Here is a 22,783-nt window from a genome sequence, read left to right on the forward strand (position 1 = left end):
GAACATCCTTTAATCTGTCGCCTTCTAAAGGGAGTAAAATTGTCCAAGCCTCCGGCTTCCAAATACTCTTACCTATGGGACGTATCTCTTGTTCTAAATTTGTTCCTTACATGGCCGGACAAGCCGGATCTTTCCCTAAAAATGCTTTCTGCTAAATTAACCATGTTGTTGTGCTTAATTTCCATTAAACGGTTGTCTGATGTTAAATCTTTAGATGTTTTTTCCCGCCAATTCTTGCCTCCTGGTGTCTTATTTCACATTTCAAAACGCACAAAAACCAACCTACATTCAGTTTTCTATCCCTTTATTCCTGACAAACCAAAACTCTGTGTGGGTCTCTGTGTAAAAGAATACGAAAAGAGAACTCTCAACCTCAGAATGTCCTCTCTCCATCAACTTTTTCTTTCGTAAGCCCCATAAACCTGTCTCTTCCGCCACGTTAGCCCGTTGGGTCAAATGGGTTATGTCCCTAGCGGGTATGGATGTTTCCACTTTTGGGGTCCATTCTTCCAGAGGAGCCATGGCTTCTAAAGCCTTTTCAATTGGCTCCAGTTTAGAGGACATTCTCAGGTCGGCCGATTGGTCTAATGATAATGTTTTTAGAACGTTTTATTGTAAACCTGTTAAAACTGCAACTTCTTTGGTAATTGATAAGCTTTAAACTTGCATAATAGAAGCCTCCGGTCTTGTCATAAAATGTAGATAAAATGTAGATTTTCCTAGTAATTTATGAAGGAAAGTCTTAATTTTATTAAAGACACGGAGGCGAGTATTATCCCACTGCTATTTTTACTAATATGTATCCTTTTCCTTCCTCCCAGCAACTCCAGCATTGCCTTCTTCATCAGGATGATGCCAATCTTTCTTCGTCCTCTCCATTGTGTTCCGGACCACAGAATCCTCGGATACCTTTCCATCAACACTTTTGTCTTCTTGCAAGTTACGCCTGGATTGTTTCCTGTTGTCAAGACTTTCTCTTTCATACTCGCTTTGGCAATTATTGGATCAATTTTTCCTTTGTTTCATGACTCTATTTGACCTGCTCACTCAAGAAAAGAGGGATGCTTGCAGTCAAGGGTGTACTCTATGGTACTTGGTGTCATTCTATTGGTGCAGTAATTGCCTATGTTTTTGTTCCCACTGGCTAGCCTGTTGCTGAGCCTTTTGGAAACTGTAGTTCTTGACTGCTGCTATTCTAATAAAGTAAGAAAATAATGCATAATATTCGCCTCCGTGTCTTTAATAAAATTAATACTTTCCTTCATAACTTACTAGGAAAATCTACATTCTATTGGAATTAGCATAGCAGATTTAAATAAAGATGCTAAATGGCAATATTTTAATTTTTGCTGTAGATAGAGGAAGAAGATAAATTGAAGTTCGTTAGTTATGTGCAGGCCACTGTAGTCATATGGCAGGAAAAAACAAAATTATGAGGCAGGGTTGACCAATTTATGTGGCAAGAAAAGTCCAGTTATGAATTTACAAGGCCAATAGCTCTAACTCAAGCAAATGCGAGGCCTATTGCATTGCAAATGCTTGTTTTTCGTTTCTAGGCTTCTGAATTGTTGCGATTCTGAAATTCAGGCTTATGAAACATACCCTTCTCAAGGTATTCTTTTTTAAATACAAATATACATTTAGTCCCATCGCAATATGATAGTCTGGTTAGATTAGATATTATTGCAGCTGTACCTCTGGAGCTCATATTTAGCGCTCCCGAGTTTTACATGCTATATCAGTTTATTGCCTAAAGTTCATTACAAAGGGACTATTAAAGAGCGGTGTATTATGCCCCTCAGGAGTGATTATCTGCTCCTGTCACTTACAATGTTTGTGGTTAGAAATAGACCGGCCGCTGGAGATGCATCATTTAAATGTCATTACGGGGCGCGAGTCGTCTTATCTTGGGCAGAACATCTGAGAGCGGGAGAGCCTCTGTCACTGGGGACAAGGGGACAAAGGGACCCGGGCCCAGGAGGGAAGGAAGCAATCAGTCATAATTCACTCAACTCCCTGGTCTGTGCAGGCTTCCTACACAAGGGCTTCGGTAGTCGCAAGAGAAAGAGGACTCGCGAAATGGAATCTGCACTGTAGAGATTTTAAAACATTGTGTGGCGCACAAATGCTGCCCGTCAGCACCTTCGGAGGGCCGCGCATAGTAAGGCAGAGGCGCAAATCACCGCACTATTTGCTCACAAGTTTTCGGCAGTTAAAATCTGGTGGGAATCTTGTTGGCACATAGTGTAAAATTCCGTTTTGTAATATATTTACCAGGTGTTACTTGCTCTATACTCGGATAGCATGGGACACATCATTTGCACATGGGAAAATATCACATGTGCAATTCACACATGTGCAAACACTGTCGGAATTGGATTCCTGTTGGGAAAGCCACAGGAATTTGCTGCTAAACAGAATTTCCCCTGGGGCTTGAATTAGGGTATATGAATGTTACCAAAATATGGTTCGTTTTGCAGTACAACGTGCTTTAGTTAGCTCAGTCTATGTAAGTGATCGGTGGCACTGACTTGTGCCAGTGTTCTGGACAGGTTATTCGTATAGAGCATTGAGGGCCCATCTGCGCACACTGATCTATAGCATATCGACAGCAGGAATACTGCTATCTTATTGTACTCCTTGCCACTTCTTGAATCTATATAAAGTATAGATACTGCATCATTATTGGTGGTTTCCATAGACGCACTAGCAACCTAAGATGAGGGTGTTCTTAAGTGTTTGAAAATAATCGCTTTCAGTTTATCCACTTGTTTCTTCTCTTTCAGTCTTTTTTTTGTAGTGCCTGTACAGAAAATGCTTCTGTTGAGGTCCTCTAAAAGCACAGAAAGAAGACTGGATGATTGCAAACGCAAGAACAGGTGGACTGGAAGAACTGGAGGTATGTAAATGTACAAGACTTGAACATCCATAAATCTGGAGCACGACTTGTGGTTGGTAATGCGACAATTCCAGGTCAACAACCACCAGGGAGGAAGTGTTCCACTACCATGCAGTGGTCATCCAATCATAGCTACCATCCAGGATACTCCAACCTTTGGTACACTTCGCAACTGGCCTTTGTTAGCTCACGGGGATTTAAGCAAGGGTGACACACAAACATCTGTCTTCAAAAACACACCGCCTGCAGACTCAATCTTCATGCTCTAACTTCCCCTCCCCTTCGAAAATGATCTCTGACACAATGATTTTTTTAATTATTTTTTTTCCCAACAAACTATTTTTACAGTTCAGTGGTCTCATCGTATGTGCTTGAAGCCACCCACATTGCGAATCAAGGTCACTCCTCACCTACCTTGGTCTTCTGCATCACTTCCTGTTTTGTCACAGCTTACCCGCAATCGTGATCTTCTCATGATGTCCATGAGTCACCCGTAAACCTCTTAACTCAGTGCCTTACTGACTGGCCAATACTCTCTAATACTCTCTGTCCCTAATGAAGTGGTTGGCTCTCCGAAATTCAGGCCTCATGATGCACAATCCTTAAGAACCACTGATATCCCTCACAATGTTTCCGGTTGTCCAGCTCTCATAACTGCTCTTGACGTCCAAGTGTCACATTGCATTTTTGTCTCTCACTTCCTGCCGATCCACAACCTTCAAGCAGCATACCTGTTTCTCCTAGTTTCTCCAGATATATAAACATTGCCTACCACTGTGATCTTGCATAAACTCTTTAGTTATCGAGCCACCAAGCCTCATGATGCCTCCTGCAAGAAACCTTGCAAAGTGTATGCTTTCTCAAAACCAAGTCTCCTGATGCCCTCCTTCCCAATGCCAGTGCTCCCCCTCACCATGTCAACTGGTGGCTAGCAAAGGTCACCTCTGTCTCATGTCACACTGGATGCACAACACTATATCAAAGATGAATTATATCGACCTGCAATAGTTTTACATCCAGTATACTGCCTATGACTACATAGCTCAGCTAAGTCTATCTTTACTATCCACAACTTTATATATACTTACTAAACGTGTCAGGTGATCTCGTTAAATGTCTAATCACTATTTTCACTTGCATATATACTTACTTAGACTTACCTTAAGATCTAGTGGGTTGGTTGATGTAGTGTATATAATATTTATGTCACACAACGGAATGGATGAGATATAGTGGGGACATACCCTTGTGTCCCGCTGTTCAACTACAGCATGTGCATTTATTTGCAGTTTCTGTGTTTGCACAAAAAAGCATCATGATCTTCTATCATGGCTAATAAGGCCCTATCATATACCCTATTGTTGCCCTGCACAGCATCACCTTCCACCCAACCGCTAGTCTACAAATCATGTTCTACTGTTGAGCCTTAAAGATCACAATGCTGTTCCCCAAACCAGACTCAACAACCAATCCTCTATACTCAATGCTTACCTGCAAAACAGTCACAGAAGGAAGACACTGCAGCACGTTGCTTCAAATACCCTGTTGCACCATCATCATGCACCATCATTAACCCTCATGTTATCTTCTGCCAAGCATATTACCTAAAATTACCATCTTATGTCCGACCTCTACCTCATACCAGTGTCCCTCAAGTCATCAGACGTCGCCCATCCTTCAGCTTTACACTGCTGTAGCTCATATCATCTAAAATAAACTATCAAATCCTCACCATGTGTATGACGCTTTCCTAAAGTGACTCATGCTAGCTGGTGCTTCACCAACTTTTACCTCACACACCTGTCAATCAAACTATCTACTTCTAACATTGTAGCAGATGCTATCTCTTACTGCACAAATTTCTGGTTCCCTTGTAGCTCACCATGGTACTGCGGGCACACCACCTTACTGTCCCCTGCCTGAATTAAAGACTCCTCATGAATTCAAAATGTTCAGGTTGACTTACTGAGAAACCACCTTTTTTGCAAAACCTCCACAACCACCGACAACTCTTGATTTTTTCCACTGTTAATCATCAGAGTAGTAATTACTACTGATCCTTTAAAACAGCTTAAAGAAAACCCACTGCAGGGGGTCACTCTAAACTTCCTTTGGCAAGAACATTTTCTACATCTAACCTTTCAGACCATTATAAGCCAAGGTCCTCTCTTTAATTTCATTTTCATGCAGGAAACCTCACTTGTTTTTACAGTAAAGAAGTGGAGAGGGTTGGCCTGGACCATAGCACTGTATGGTCAAGTAACTGCCCAATGCTCACCTTACTGACAGTTTTTGGGATATCAAGCTGATCCTTAAGCTCCGCGGCCAACTCCCTGAAGTGCTCTCTTCGGATGTCGAGGCTCCCGTTGCAGATGGCCGAGTGATATGCCGACAACCTGGAAGACTGATTCTCTGGGATGACCAGGATCCGCTGCAGCTCATCCTGGCTTCCTTCGCAAGTCAATGCTTCCAGAAGCGATGGTGTAAAGAGAATGCTCTGCAACAAACCAAATATCAACAGTATATGGTTCAAATATCTGAACAAGAGAAAGGCACTAATCAAGGATACCTGCTGGAGTAGGAGTGAGTTATTTATTCAATACAAAAACTGTCCATATCAAAATATACCTAGTGAATTTATAATCCTTGATTTCTTTGTCTAAGTGAGATCCACAGGATGGTGTGGGCATTGCTGAAGAGCTGATCACAGGTAGCACTTTGAACTATGCTATTAGGGAGGGTCTTCTTAGTTTTCTTTTGGAACCCATCAAGACCACTAGGGGCAGATAAAGTCCAAGGTCACAATACTGCAAAAGAGGTCCCCTTTGGGTATACATGTGTTCAATGGGAAAAAGTGCCCAGATAGTGAAGAAAACTTGACAAGGCATGGGACGAAAGTAAGAGATTAACTCAGGAAAAATGAGAAAATACACCCAGGACATGGAGCGATGAGCACTAAACAGCCAGCTAAATGGAGCAAATCAGTTATCTGTGCTCTCCTTCCCAGTGTCATGGATAGACCTGGCACAAGATGGTCTTGCTGGCAAATCACCTTGGTGCCTTCACAGGTAACTGCTCATTCAGACGGAGCTACTTCATCAAAAAACAAAGGTCACATGTACATCATTGGTAATCTTGTCATCTGACGTGCAAGTTTGGACCAATGCCCTCGATGCCCGACTCACGCTATCACCATCTAAGTCCTGAAGCCATCCTACAGGTCAAAAGTAGAATAGGGCCATAACACCTCATTTGTACATTTCATGTCTAAATCAAACATAAAGGCCTCCTTAAGAACCACCAATAAACATCACACCTTGCATTAAACTTGCGTGTGTAATTCAAACTTCAGTTTTGCCCAGTTTCCTGCTGCTTACCCATTTCCATTGTGCACAGCGCACACACACACACACACACACACTTGTCTTCCCTCCACTCTCGCACTCCCTGCCCCCCTTTGCCAATTTAAGTCCTAAAATTGTACCTCTAACGTCTCTCCCAAATATCTCTGCCAATTAACTTCATAGGTGATACCGATTACACCTTCCTATTTCAGTTTTGGTTCCAGCACAAGACTCTGTCGATGCACCTCTATACAAAGCCTTATACAACATTTTCAAATGTAGGGCAGTGGTTGTGGCGGTGCAACAAACTGAGCAACACCTGAAGCATGACATTATCAGGCTGTGAAACTACTAAACACCTGTCAGTATTCTAGTCGTCTTGGTGGATTATAAAGGCTTATAGAGGATAGCAAACAAAAAAATAATAACAATTGAAAAAAGGCCCAACATCTCCCTTATGTCACAACAGATGCCCTTTCTATGCCTCTCAAACCGCCCCAAGTACCCATACGTATTTGCTGCTGAACCTCACAGGTGATCTCAAGTAATTCTAGTGCCATCCGTTACCCTGCTGTACCAGTGCTGACATGGCACCCTGCCACCCAGATGTGGTGATGACGCAAAGGCAGTCACAGGTCTGCCACGCTGCAGAATCCTATTCTCCAGATGGAGCAGGATTGCTGCATTTTATTATCTATATTTACATTAAGTCCCATTTGGGACCCCCTGCATGTCCTCCCCGCAGGTGTTCTGGAACAAATCACACTGCCAAATGTGCAAATGCTGACAAAGCATATGCATGCGAATGATAGAGGATAAGTCTTTCAATGTATAGAAAGCATTAGAGCCATTAGCGAACAGAAAAAAATGATGCCTCCTGCAAAACCACGTGGAATCCCTTCTTACACTGCTAAAAACCTTTAGGTTGCGATAGGGTTGGGCAGAACCCAGTGTGTAGCTCAAGTGCGTGCTAAGAGTAGATTCACTCTAGGCTCATTGTTTGCAGCTGTCTGGTATTACCTGGGACAGTCTTGTTTACGAAGGACGGAGGGGGCGAGATCACTTGATGACAAAGCACATCAGAACCTGGAGAGTTTGTGGGCAGGTACGTTGGGTCACACTATTGGACCACAAATCCTTCTGGAAAGTTTGATCACTGAACAACGCCTTCTCTTGTCCTGGCTGGACTAAGTTAGGCTTACAGGTAGACTAACTTGGTCTTAAGCTCAAACAACTTGATAGCATAGTTCTGGTCGTTTCCCAAGATGGGTTAGGAGAGGGTTGGTGATCATCACAGCAAACCCACAGGTGATGTGACATCATTCAGACAACGATCCATAGAAGGATACTTGTTTTCCTAAAGGGCAGAAATTTCAGATTTCTTGAGAGCTGAAACAAACCCAGTGAAATTTCGTAAGCCTGTAAAAACTATTCTCTGATCAATAATGCAGGATGTAAGCTGACATGTTTGAACACAGGCTTAGATAACTATTCCAGTTGGAACGCAATATAAATTCAAATATTAGAAACTTACGTAATACTGAAGGGCTTGTTAGCCTAAATCGCTACAAACAATGGGCCCAAAACGCAGTATCAACATGACCTTAAAACATAAGTGAGAAAACATATAGAGGTGGCTCAAATTCTGTAGGACTCTGTATGAATACCATGGCCCAAGACTATTAGATAAAGATCTGGGCGGGCCTCCTCACCCTAGACGTTTCCTCATAGGAGTTAAATATACACCCCATAAAGGTATCTTGGCACACATGACAGCTGCTTGTACTGAATTATGGAGGAGGGCAATGTGATCCTGGAGTGTCAAAATCCACTGATGAGTATAGTTGTGGACAGTGGTGTAACACAAAATTATGGGGCCTCTTCATAATGTGACGAGGGACATCTGAGACTCCAACATCTCACAGATGGTCTTTGGCCTGGGGCCTAAAGGTGGCCCTGAAGGGTTGGGAGCCCATGCATCGCAGGGGCTGCAGTGGCCTGTGTTATGCCACTGGTTGTGGGAGAAGGAACACTGTCCATAGCATTCCACAAACTGGCATTTACTTCTCAGAAAAACAAGGCAGCTTCTCCTGTTGCCCATCCATCCATATAGTTATTAGTTAAGTGCAGTATGCACCCTGAAGGGGTTCTTAGCACTACATAAGACCAAAGTGCACAGCCTCCTCAGGCCACTAGGGCTGTAAGATGGCACTAAGTAAGAAGATAAAAGAGACAGATTGGAAAACGTTTCCTGCATATGAGGTGTCTGGACATCTATTTCAGGTACAAAGCAACAGTATTCCAGAATAAAGCACTTGAACCCTGAAGGTCCTGCCTCCCCACCTGGAGAGTTGACGTCCTGGATTAACAAACAGGGGAAGTGAACTGGCGAGCAGAAGTTAACTGCAGGTGTATATTTCGAAAATGCTTCCCTCTGCAAGATGGAATCGGAATTGTATAAAACATGATGCATAAAGCATATGGAATTTAACATAATTCACTTTTGAACAAGAATCCAATGAAGTTGGCAATGCACGGAGGAAATATGGTCACATTTCTTTGAACAAGCACATGTCTAACCTCTGCATTCTGTATGTGTAGGAGCCTGTTGATAGTTGGTTTTGGGAGGTTGAGGTAAACAGATGCCAAACTCTAGCAGGACTGCAATATGCGATGTTCACAACAATTTCTGTTCTGAGATACTAACAATGCCTAGGACACCTCCTACAAATATTTTATAGTCACATGGCACTCCAAGGGTAGGCTTGGGCGAATAGTTTTTCGTTGTGGTGCCCGACTTATATTTTACGTATGGCCTAGTCTATGTTTGTAGAAATATTGAAAGGAGATATTAGGATGATCAGTTTGTTTATTTGCAATTTTTGCTATAGAGCCACTGCACAGGAAGTTATTTGCGCTCTATGTACAAAACTGGAATTACATATGCATTTACAAAAAACAATTAGTTTTGACAGAAAAAAGGGAGGGAGAGAAGATTATTATTTGCTCAAAAAAACGCCCCTCCTTGGCCACCACAAATTGCTTTTATAGATTAAATGGGGAGGTGAGCATAGCATCAGTGAGGGGGTCATGTATCAAAATTCCCCATTCCTCTCACACTCTCCCATTACCCCTCAAAGCCCAGCCAGCTGAAGCACAGACCTTCTTAAAGATGCGATGAGAAGTACGGTCTAATTCAGCAGAACTAGTTTCCCACTAACAAAGATGGACCCAGCCCAAGAAAACTGACCACAAGACATGAGGGACTTTCTGAGCTCTGCACTCTGCCATAATGCTCGGTGTGTAAGTCTAAGAATAGCTTCTAAGGTTCATTGACTTTTCCGAATGGCTTTCCTTTCAAAACCCGGATGGTGTTGACTAAACAGAGACAGTCTTACTGGGCTTCGGAAAACAGCCCAGCCAATATTAATATGATACTACTAGGGGTAACATCAGTTTTCAACTGGATGACAATCTCTTCACTCACCAATACCCCGTGCAAAAGTAAAAAATCATTGCTGATTTTAGCCATCTTCTCAAATTATGTAATTGTAATTATATAGCGCTTACTACCTGACGAGGCGTCAAAGCGCTTTTCAGCGAGGGGGACATTAATGGGATAAGAGGCTTTGTTTAATTTCTGTGTGCTGGGCTGGGGACCCATATTGGACACCACCAGGCCATGTCCACTGTCATCCACCATGACAATTCCGAGACTGCCAAGTACCATCTCTGCAGCCCGCTTCTAGCCAAGGAAGGCTTATTATTTATTATGGGATTGAGTGTGAGGGGGGGTGTGCAAGGAAGGCATTTTGTACTTCCCAGCTTTCAAAGTCAGGGATGGAAATTAGTGTAATTGACTCCTCTCACCCACCAATCGCTGGCAGGGACGAGGCATGAGGATCATCAGTGTGTTCTGTGACTCTCCAGCACGTGCCAGACTGGAGGAGGAAGGCAGAGAACTATGGGGAGCTTGTTTGCCCTTTCACATTCAAATGTGCAGGAGACACAGTCTGAGGTGATGGATTCCTGTACAGACTGCTCAGGCAATGTTAGGCCTAATGCTTTACTGCCTTGCAACAAGAAAAGATTTTTCTATGTTTTGTGACACTAAGTAATATCTTACCTGACCCTAGATGCAGGATTTTAGTCAATCCTACTGGACAAGAGACTTGTTTTTCAGCTTTCTATTACAACACTCAGCCTGTACGAACCACGTGCTCGCCATCCTTTCCAGGCACGGCTGCTCCGCTAGGGCGGAGGAGCATCTCGCCCCTCCCCCTGCCAGCAGCAACTGCTGCAAACCTTTCACTAAAAAAAACGATAATAAATTATGTTTATTATCCTCTTTTAGTAAAAGGGGCGGGGCCACGGGCTGTGACGAGCACTGACGGGGGAGTGCTGTGATTTAGCTCGGATTGTAATCTGGAGCACAAACTCCTTGGTGGGGTGTCATTAGAGGCTACAAACAGCCCTATATATAAAATTAGTTTTTCCTCCTAATATATGACATGAGACGACTAGTTATATTTTACCTCCAGGTAAATCCACTGAAATGATTTGTTATAACTGACTCCACCTAAACTATTATTAAGTGTTGTTATCGGCGCTACATGAAGGTAATGCGCAGTCTCCTCTGTTTCACATATGATGCTTCCCAAGTATCCTGTTCTATCCCTCCCACGATAACCGGTATCCAACAAATGAGGCCCACATGCTCACTTAAGGCCACCATAAGTAGAGAACACTATTCTCTTTCGCTCCTGGAGGACCCTTTATTTAAAACAGAAATTCCCAGCACCCAAAATCAGGGCACTGAGGCATCTCCAGACATGCCACTACCGCAGAGAAAAAAAAAAAATCAGAGCCGCCGGTCTCTTGTAATGTTGCAAACAAATTCTAGTCTCCCACAACAATATCTTGTAATAACGATTGACAGGTGTGGAGATGCTTTGTGCAAAATATGGAATAACTACGGGCTTTTTTTGAAGATCTTTAAATCACTTTAGGACTATCAAACATTATTCACTGACAACTGTGACATCCCAATGAGTCTTCATCTCACCTCCAGTGGCCTAGACTATTGAATGAGGTCACAAATATGGACTCTAGGTGGAAGAGTCTCAGTATGACTGAATTAAGACCCTGAGTGGTAAATCATTAGAAATGTAGAACTTAGGTGAAATCATTCAGCAGCAGTCTCATTCGGTGTCTTAGCTGTGACACCTTATAACTAGAATCTTAAAAGAAATGGCCATGGTTATGACACCTCTCTGCTGGAGCTACAGAAACAATGCTGTGTGGCACATCTGAATGATAATAGTCTTAGAATGGTACCGTTGTTTTAGAATGGTGTCATTTACGAGATGTCAGAATCATATCATCTCAATAATGGAGTCAGAAAATTACATCATTGTAGTACAGTAACCACACGCAAGCTCACCGGCAGAGTTCTTAAAATGATGCCACAGTTATGACACTTTGGTGGGATCCTGGAACAATGAAATGGTTAAGAGAAGTTATGAGTAGACTCAGATTAAGTTCACGAGGAGAGTGTGGTACTCATGTTATCATTATGAGACAACACTAGCGGACTTTTTCAACGCGTCCCAATTATGAGATCTTACAAATAGGTCTGTATGAAGAATGAACAAGTAGGTACCCTCACTAGATAAACCATCAAATGTTTCACCAGACAGGTCACCTCTATTGTGTAGATTAGATTGTGCCACCATTATGAATCAAGGGGAAGAGCACTACATCAAGGTATTTTTATTATGCCACAACATGTATAGAGTCCTTGCATGATGCCATTATTGTAACACAACAACGATAAACCTGTCACATAAATAGCGGAGTCACATTGTTGTCATGTCAACTCATTACCAGAACACTGCAACAGAGCAGCCAGTCATTGAGTCTCATATGGGTGACAAGCTTCGGAGCCTCCAGTGGTGGTACCAAATGACATACGTGCAGTGACACAACAGCGGCAGTAAAAGAACGACATCAGTGATGACAATGAGATTTCCCTCCCCTTCATGAGTGGGATTTCCTTTTGATTAGCCAAGCTGCACACTGTGGAGCCAACTTTCCATGGAAGGAACATGTGTAGATCGCTTAGTAGGGAACCACTGCTTCCTACAACTATCCTCCAGGACAAACCGAGCCTACGCAGACCTCCCCTTTCTCGATTATGGGGGCTTACCAAAGGATAGTAGATAGTTGTAGGTATTTGTGCAAAGATGTTAAGGCAGGTGAGCTAAACCTTACATTTAAGTTGCCCTTCTCCATTAATTTAAAAACATCGTCATGATGGCATAACCATCTCTAAATGATTGGAGAGCTTTTACTGTACATCACAGTTCAGTCCAGAATCTCTGTACATTGCTGGAGGCGTCAATGTCCTCAGCCCACGTTCCGTGGGATTTTGCCTTTATGCCGAAAACGACAGGAGAAAAACCTCAACAATGAAAAACCTACAAATATAAATTGGTGTAAACCCATATATCTTTAAGTTGTTATAAGAGAAAAACTAACCTTAGAAGGTATATTTTTGATATTAATTAGGAGGGGAAACATGCATTATAATGAAGCGGCTAAAGATTTAAAAGGGTCTGTGGGAGTTAGTGGGAGATGAATTACAGTAAGAGTAGGCGGTGGCGTAATGGTTAAGGTTAGTTTTGGGTTCAAGTTTAGACTTATTAGGGTTAATGAGTTTAAGGTTAGGGGACACTTCGTTGTTTAGAATTATCTTGTTTTTGAAGTCCTTACAGCTTCAATTGTTAAAACATTGCTGCAAAGAATTATTCCACGAGGCATTCCTGTGTGTAGGCATCCTTCACTTGGACATCGATCCAGGTCCCTTACCTCAAGTTCAGTTACAAAGGACTGAGGATCGTACGGGTGAGTTGACTCGGCAGGGCCAGCAAGACCCAAGGCCTGGGAAAGGAGTTGCATCAAGGCCTGACGGTGAGTGAGGGTTTTGGGGTCATTCAGAGCATTATGGATCAAACCCTTCTCCAAATTCTTCCAGCCGCCGAGAAGGTGCTGCTATAAGGAGAAATAGAAGAACATGACAACAATGTGGTCAGCAAAGTAAACGATACACAATAGCGAGCCTAGATTGGTTGTCGCTATATAAAGATGCAAACAAATGACACTTCTGTTATTTATCTATTTCTGTGCAAGGATTAATGTATTCATCATTACTTCATAAAATAGGTGGCTTCTGTTCATGAGCTTCTAATAAGGGACTTTTTAAACACAATGCCGCATTGACAGCAAGTACTCCATTGCGCATGGCAATCAAACCACGTCTACCCAAGTAAGACTGCGCCTTTTCTCCTTGGGAATGTCAAATCTATAGACTGCAAGGTCATTAAGCACCCGCAGCCAGGAAGGGAAGGTAGAAATGGACCCATATGCTGGGATGCAGCTACCACGTGTGATGGCAGCTTATGATATGCAAAAGCAGCACCACAAACGGAGGAATTCAGAGTCTGCAGACATGCTGGATAACAACTTCCCACAGTATTCTGGGAATCTGCTCCGCCATGCCGAAGTCAGTCCACCCTTCCACCTACATGTGGGATCCCCGCTTCGGCGCAACTGACACTAACAATAATGTATTTAAAAGAATAACATTTGATGTATGGAATGCTTACATTATTCTCAGCCGCCGGTAATTACTCTGGGTCACATTCTCGTCAATGTTATTTTTCTTTGCTCACTGTGTCATTACAGAGAGGGACCAACCGTATGCAAATAGCCTTAGCACTACCTCAAAACGAACAGGCCTTTCCAAACTGCTAGGCCACATGACCTCTGTGCCAGAACATGAGCTACTTCAAACATGATTTTGCCTTGTTTGGGATCATCAGTGAGGGGCAGCTGAATCCTATGACCGAGCAAGCTACATATACCACAGCTGTGGGCACAAACTGCTAAAAATGAGAACATGGAATGCACGGACAGTAATTAGTACCGTTTGAAATTAATTCAAGCATCTCCATCTACCCCTTTTTGTTTTATCAACACAGTAAATACAACTTGTAAGGCAGCAATGTCTTCTGATGACCCCTCCCCAATTGCTAATTCTTATTTAGCATGCCATCTGGGTCAAGGTACCATGTCTGTTAGTAATTATGGGTACAATTATCTGAACCAGCGGCTAGAATGAATGCCTTAACAGCACTGCCATTTGTATTGCAATATTTTACAACCTGTAAAACCAACTGCTAATGCACAATGATTTATAGGTGTGTGAATAATTATTTTGCACATAAATTAAACAAATATCTCTTAATGTTTGGTGCACATGGCTGACTGTTGATAAAGGTGAGCCCCACATATCACGCACATGACCAGGTAATGCACAAACAGTGTGGCACACAGAAGCATGCATCCTAGCACACACATGGGAAATTAACCTAGCGAATGTCAAAGTTTGCTAATACTGCAATACAAACAGGTGCTCAGCCTCGATGGCAGGGAGGGTCAGTTTAGCGCACACACACTTCAAGTAAACACAAAGGTAATGGGTGGGATGCTTGCAAACAACCACAAATGGTAATCGCTCAGTGGTCCCCACTGTATTGCCTTAATCGGGCATCATGTCCAACACTTTGTTGTTTGTGACACGCCAGGGATATCCTGGCACACACTGGACAGTAGCCTACGCACACCTTCCAGTAATCTCATGCACACCCATGAAATTTACTGTATCGATATCAGAGGGTTTTCAATCTAATTTGTAACATTTCTTAATTCCAGTTCAAGTTTCTTGGACCCTTTCACTGGTCCACCGGTCAGAATTCTGCACTACCTCTCTCACAAATTCAGCTGAAGCCACATTATCCCCAGCAGTCGAGCTGCTTGTACATCTTAAACGTTTCACCTGAAGATGGAAAACTTCACCAGCACCAAATCTGTCCCAGGGCTCGTTCGCCAGACCATCGTCTGTGGAGGAAGGAGCTGAGCTAAGGAAGAGCCGGTACACCTAGTATGTGGAAAAAAGGAAGTAAGCAGAGGAAAGAAGAGAGCAGAGTAACACATATATGTAATTTTTACCAGGTGTTTTTTTCCGATATCTTGGGTGCACTGTACCTTAAAAAAAAGCCCCATACAGAAGTTTGTTTTTTAAACAACCTGGAGATGCATCTTCTGTCTTGAGTCTCAGTAATACTGCATTGTAACAGGAACTTACGGTGCAAAGAAATACCCAAAGTACTCTCTTTAATAAATCTGGCTCGCAAAGTCAAAATGAACAGTCGAGATGTCTCATAGCTGCTACACTAAGCTGCATAAAGATAAAATCACAGCAGGTTCAACAGCCAATGAGATTCACAGAAGGAATTGTCAACCCCTGATTTATAAGTATTAAAAAATTTATGGAAGCCCTTTGTGGTGACTTCATGGCATAACTAAATGTGACACTACAGAAAACATGACAAAGAAATAAAGTATGAAGGGCTACCTGAAGGCAATTAGGAAGATGTAAAGCTACCATTTGATGTCAAGAGTGGCTGATATGTCCATAATGTGCCAACGCCTCACCAGTCTTTCTTCTTGTTTGGGGAAGGCTTACACACGGTCTGAAGATACTCGTGGTTTTGGTCACAGAAAGGCAGTTGTAATTTCACTCCTTTTCCCTCCCCCACACATTGAGTGCACCTCTTGAAGGGTGTTGCAGAAGGGTGTCAAGGTCACTACCTAGAGGGGGGCATGATATGTAATCTCCATCCTGACAAGAAGTTGGGTCTGGAAAGCTACAGGCGAGTCAGAGGAAAAGGGGAGTGGATTTCGCCAATAACTCCTCCACCTCCCAAGTAAGTTAAACTGACACACTGAAATAGAAAGCTATGGCTAGGATCATCTCCATGGTCGAGTGATTGAGGGAAAACGTTACAGAAACATGTCCTACAAGATTGAGGGCACCTTGTACAGAGATGCTCTTGCTGGGGTATGGAGATTGTAAAAGGAGAAGGCTGCAAAACGGAAAACGTTTTTAGTACACATAAAACAAATATTTGCTTATTTTGCAAACCTGACTTTACAAATATTTCCCACTATATCAGTAGCATGAGAATTATAAAGGGGTACATTACCTCTTAATCCGGAGGTGTGATTAGTCAAACACATTTTCTACTCTGCATGTTGCTTCCATGAATGCTACTGAGACTTATCACATCTTAGTTTGAAATATGTCGAAGATTCATTCAAATGTGACAATTGCAAACCCAGAGAGGACTATACATTGTGACTTATGATGTGAGGCCAATTTATCATTGGCGTACAATCCTATTTATATTGCCACTTATTGAGAGAGTGCCATACAAAAGGAAAACATATTCGGAAACCTACTTTTCTACTCATATTGTCATTTACTGCATTTATTTAAGTTTGGCTTAAATTTAATTTATAGAGCAGAACCCTAAAGAAATGGCATTTTTTTTTATAGTGCTCTGCTTCCTTTTGGCTAGGTTAGTGCTATAGGTATACCATATACATACGTACATAAATACATACTAACCCTGATGTGGGTGCGATCAAGATGAAAATGCAACACAGCAAGCAAAAAGTATGTCCCATTACCACCATCACAAAACAATCAAACTACTGGTTCTAAATGCAATACAAAAGTGCAAACGCCCCACTGTATAGCATGTGTTACTGCACAGCAGCCCTCAATTTTGTAGCAAAATGCTATGCTGGAATGTAAAAGGAAAAGTTATTTCTGCTATCAGATTTTACCTCCCTGTGGGGCACAGGGTGAAAATGAGACCCCTCGTGTTTCTGGTAAAGTAGTGAAAAGGTTGTTACATGTTGCTTTACAATTTTTTCACATGTGGTATTAATGTATCCTTTCTCTCACTTTGTGAAATTGAGTCTGAACAGTAGGAGCCACGACTCACTGGACCATTATAATATTAATTGGGACGCAACTGCTGTTTGAGTCAACCCTGGGTCCGTCGGCCCTACGTTTAGGTTGCATTAAATGTCTGGTTACAAGTACAGTATCAGGTACATACTCATCACCAAACTCAGTTTTATCCTCACGTCCTAAAAACATATAACAATAAAGCAATTAATGAGCGGGAATTAAAGAAATACATAACCAACGCTTTAATAAATTATAATATCAGACAGCAAAAATTAAGTGATATTAAGATCCCAATGTCATTAGAGATAAACAAATACTAGAACATTTAGTATACATATGTGGCTCTTAACCTTTCGACTTCTGTGGACGACCACTTAATCATTAAGAGAGTCTGGGGACCCCCACTGAATCATTATTGGAATCCAGGGACCCCCACTGAACCAGTACTGGAAGTTGGAGCTCCCACCTAATCAATTTAGATGATTTGAAACGCAAAACACTACACAAAAATGCAGAAACAAGTATTATCCAAAAATATACACAAATGAGAGAATATTTGATTTAATTCACGAAGTATATTAAAAAACTGAACTATATTACAAAAAAAAAAAACATTTTAGTTTTCAAGGGAATATTGGGGTTTTTCTATGTTCAGTTGAGATCACCCATCATCTGTTCTATATTCAGTTGGCTCCCAAAATTGATCTGAGGATATCAAATTAATTTTTAGACTCCAATTTCAAATTTCTTCACATTTACAGAACGTTGTTAAATTTTTTAATTTTACATTTTGCTTCTCTTTATATACACTTTATGAATCTGTTAATATTATCTAATTTTCTAAGCAGTGGTGGATCCCATGAGTAGGTGTTGCGGTCCACAGTTTAAGAACTGTTGGTATAGATAAAACCGTAACAAAAATTGCATTAGTTAATATGCATTTATAAAAATGTATTAGCGGAATAGGGAATGTTGCAGGCTTGGTAGGAAGCCAGCTGAATTCAGTTCACATTCATACACCGGAATCTGCACCAGCTTTTCTACTCCTCTTGCATGTGAGGATAACAAACCTGGCTAGGGTTCGTTCCAGCCAATTTGAGGAAGAGCAGCCCGGGGTAAGTACTACAGAACATGCGATCACTACCCAGTCTGCCTGCATTCAGAATGGATACCGATATCACATCATATAATGTAAGCCAGGCACCATGATTCCAGTCATGGGCTTTCATCTAACACATCAATGCATTCTGTGAGTAGTAGTCCTTATTTGCTTTTGAAGGAACCAATTAGATTAGAGTATACAACATCATTGATTTGTGAAAGGCGCAGAATGAGGGCATCCCTTTACAATGGAGCAAATGAGCAACTCTCTTGAGGAGCATGCGTTGGGGTATAGGGCACAAAACTTCTTGTGGGGCACTGGCCTATGCAACCATACTTTGTCTCTTAGTGTTTCTATTCAGAAGGCTATGTTAAGGGACAGCATAAAAGGATTTCATACAATTTTAGAATTGCATTAGGGGGCATTATTTGTCCCTGGTAAACAGTACTTCTCATTCTAGAATTTACCCAGCTCAATAGGCTTCTTGTGCTTTTTTATTTTACTATGAATAAACAGTCTTCCTATTGGGTATTATTTGCCCCACAACTGTATTTGCCATTGGTAGTACTTCTGTTATGGTAAGTGTTTAAATGAAGAATGAGCTTGTGTTAAACTATATTAGTTTACCAAAGCATGTTTTGCCACAAAGAGAAATGCACTAAAAAAAATGCAACACTAGCCAACCACTTCTTCCTTAGACTCTCCCACTATAAGAGATTGTCTCATTTCGTACATTCCCTCTTTCAGCAGCACTTGGGTTATTTTTAACCCCTATTGCACTAAAGAGGTAATGTTGGTAGCCAGCACCACCTATCTGAAAATTGCCCCAGCACCATCAGACACTGCCTCTGCTTGCATTGACACCTTCAGAAAGGGCCTGATGCCAGAAGCCGGTCTCTTCACAGAAAAGAGCGCAACAACTTCACAATCTATTAGCTGAGCATTCATAGTCAATTTGCAAAGTTCTGACATTCTCCATTGTGTCCAAGAGGTTCCCATATGAAGTAAGAACTGGATTGTTGTTTGGATATGTGGGACTATTGTCAAGATTTCCCAAAAAAAGACTGATTGATAATCTAGTTGCAAACTCTCTAGTGCTGGTGCCAGTGAGATACAAATGTTAATAAAAGATGTTTACATGTATATACATTTATTTTCTGAGGCACTGGGTTCCTGAGTCATACCACAGCAGAACCTTCATGGAAATATATCTTCTGCTAGAGGTCTGCCAGCCTGGTCTCAATTTTAAATTTCCTCCCATCAACTACACTGCATCTCCTTCCATCTGTACCTCTGCCTCCTCTCCCACTGTCCTTGTCTCCATGCCCTGGAACCAGAGACAGTGCCTGAACTTTTCTGCCCAGAAACCAAAGTCTCAATGGCCAGAACATAGCTCCTGATTCTGGCCCCCCATGTCCAGCACTTAAGATTCAGGGTGTTAAACTCCATCTCCAGTTTCCTAAATCAGAGTGTTTAACCACTGTGATCCACGTCTGTAAAAATTATACTTTCAATCTTTGTCATTCTTATTCCATAAGTATTTGTTTCTGTATCCAAAGTAATCATACTTTTCATTCTACTTCTGATGCAATCATAGTGCAAAGCAACACTCAATACCATGCAATACGAGTTCTTTACTCCAAACTTCTTTTACTTTTGGATTGGCTTCTAAATTGATACAAAACAAATACTGCCCTGTGTGGACTCTCTCCAGAGTCAGGGGTATCTCACATTTAGACCTATGTGAATAATATCAGATACCTCCAAGGGTGATACTATAAAGCAGGATCAGTTCATTGTCAGTCCAATTTCTATCAATGGCTGAAGGCAATAGCAAGCACATGGTCTAGTCCAGCTTTCCGGGTGAAATAGACACAGTGCCAGCTTCCCTGCTTATTCTTACTCAGCACAAGTGAATGTGGACTACCACTTCTGAAGCGTTTGACTGAGTTACTGTTTGACCGGCAAGTATTTCATTAGAAACTCATCTCTTTGGTTAATCAAATCCAAGTACAAACACTTTTGCTACTTCTTGGCTACAAGGGAAGAGAGGAAGATATGATAGGAAACCCTCTTGTCCTTACCTCCTTCAGGTTGATCTTAGATTCGAGTAGCATGGCTGCAGTCTCAGTGGGTAGGGAGAGATTCTGCGTAAGAAACTGGCGAAATCCACTCTTGTCCTTCACAACAGAGTCTAACGTAAGTCCTGAAGTCAAACAAAACGAGATAAACACCACATGAGATCTACCTACAAGTTGGAAAAATAGGTTAAAAAATCCTGAAACCAATAAAAAAATTAAAAAGGTGGCAAACTAGCGAAAACACCCATCTAATGGGCAACCTATTCCAAAAGTAGCTAGAATCATGAAGAAGCTAAGAAACCAAATAAAGCAATACCAGCTAGAACCCTGGAGGTTGAGCTATGCTAGGAGTGGTGCACACAGCAACCAAACTCCATCCTAATAATTAGTGCCTGGAATGAACCCCAACATCAGTCAAAACAAGTAATGATGGGACTGAACCCTACCACCAACCAAAGCCGACAATGCCAGGAGTTGGTTTTAGAACCTAGTGGAAGTTGTGTTGTGAGTTGCTCACTAATCGAAAAAGATAACCAAATACAAAAGCCAAGGTCCATTAACCCTCTGACTAGCTTCATATGGCAAATGTACATCTAACAGGCACATGATGTACTGGAAATGGAAACAAGTAAAATTATTAGTAAGTGCTCAAAATGTTTTTCAACTCATTCAATATTTCATTAAAATCCCCATAGCAAAATATGTGTTTCCTCTGATACTAACTTTTTCAAGGCTGGGACACTAAAACCAAATAGAAAGGAAATTCAAAACCCAAACGCCAATTAGAAACAACTGCATCTAAATAGGACTCACTGGACAGGGTGAAAACTGTACATCTTTCAGAAAAGTGAGTAATTATGTGTTAATAAAAGTGCTAACATTCCATTCAACATTATACAAAAAGTAACATGATCAAAAGAAAAATGTGTCATTATTAGCCACGAACAAATACTGTAAACAGTGTGCAGCACAAAATGCTTTGCAAAAACGTGTACTGGTAACCACAAAGTCAAAAGTGTGATTCTTTAGAGACAAATATTGCTAATATTGTAAGCAATGCATCATTATGGGCCTCTATTTAGAGGTGCATTTTGGGACATTAAAATAAAGTGAGCAATAGGACTGAAAGGTCTTACACATAGATGCTTCATAAAATGCCAATTAGGCCATTAGAGCAGCTTATAACACTTTGCCAGACATCTCCACTGAAAGTAAAACTACATCTATAAATCCCTCAAATGTGTGACTGAAACACGTGTAAGCCAGTGGCCATCACCTCACAACTGATTTTGTGTTCGAGTGGAAAATGGATAGACATCTAGTTGGCAATAGTAAACTGTGAGTAGTTACTTCTTCAAGAGAGGACCAGAAATAACCAAGTAGTCATTTTTGATAGACATAATATTGTTTTATGTGAATGGGCGGGTGTTGAATCCCTACACTTTGGCATCTTTCACTTTGGTGGAGCACGGAGTCCACTGGACCTTCCACAGAAGGGGAAACCACCTTCTGTGGATTACCTTTGTACAATCATGACAAAATGATATCTTATTAGTGCAATGACCCTTAGTGCAAAATATGAAACTGAAATTGTAGGCAGCTTTTACAAAGCTATTTGGAGTATGTAAAGCAGTACTGCAGTAACACTCCACCATGCTTTCGTGAATTAGCCCCAAACTACCTACCATGAGGACAAACTTGGAATATTTATATAAAGTAAGTTTCAAACTGAAAGGTCTGTGCCATCTTTGCACTTTTACTAGTAGGGATTTGGACGTTTTGGAGCAGATTCACAGATGTGTACTGGTGCGTAAAACTGTAACACTATTTCCCACACTCAAATGCTTTTCTTAATCGGCCCCATCGTGTGCATACACAAGTAATCATAGAAATGAGGTGCCGGAGTTAATTATTTTAGAAAGAAAAAAGAAGTCTGTGACTGCCACGAAGAGTCCAGGCGCATGGGGCATTAGAGCAACTCTGCCGATGATACATGATAGTCTGGTCCCACTATCCTAGCATCACATTAAAATAACGACTCAGGTGCTAGCAGACTGACAGCCAAAGTAGCTTGTTTGAGTCATAAATACCCAGCTAGAATTCCACAAAATATTAACCTAATGATTAAAAGATGTGCTCATAGTTCTAATCACGCTTCCTTGATGAATACAAAGTATTGCATGCGTAAATTTGGTCTTCACATAGATCTCAGAGCCGGTTCTTGTATTGGTTGCAAGCCATGAGATGGAATATTCGTATGTAATAGCAGTTAGTTTACATACCTGCATTCATCCTTAATGTAGGAATGAAAAAGTTTGAGGTATTACCTTTGCAAATGCTTTTTGATATTGGCGTGCAAGCTCATGGGTCAAGCAGATGGGGCATGCATGGCCAGCAATCTTACAATGGGTTTTCGACAGAAGAAACCCTATTCCCAGATGGATGCCAGAGTGCATGCATGTGTATTCATGA

At 41.5% G+C, this 22,783-nt stretch overlaps 1 protein-coding gene across 3 annotated transcripts in view; it reads right to left on the reverse strand.

Moving 5' to 3' along the window:
- Nucleotides 1-22,783, reverse strand: part of ABCA2 (ATP binding cassette subfamily A member 2) — a 499,989-nt gene that overhangs the window by 276,898 nt on the left and 200,308 nt on the right. For 2 of the 3 annotated variants that reach the window (XM_069241450.1, XM_069241448.1), the window contains exons 5-8: nt 20,315-20,436; nt 15,143-15,244; nt 13,114-13,296; nt 5,178-5,396 (exon numbers count right to left, since the gene is read on the reverse strand). In XM_069241450.1, the coding sequence (XP_069097551.1) occupies nt 5,178-5,396; nt 13,114-13,296; nt 15,143-15,244; nt 20,315-20,436 (626 nt within the window). The remainder of the gene's footprint in view (nt 1-5,177; nt 5,397-13,113; nt 13,297-15,142; nt 15,245-20,314; nt 20,437-22,783) is intronic. The other variant, XM_069241449.1, reaches the window with a different exon arrangement.

This window comes from Pleurodeles waltl, chromosome 6, assembly GCF_031143425.1.
Source record: "Pleurodeles waltl isolate 20211129_DDA chromosome 6, aPleWal1.hap1.20221129, whole genome shotgun sequence".
In the NCBI taxonomy this organism is placed as follows: domain Eukaryota; kingdom Metazoa; phylum Chordata; class Amphibia; order Caudata; family Salamandridae; genus Pleurodeles; species Pleurodeles waltl.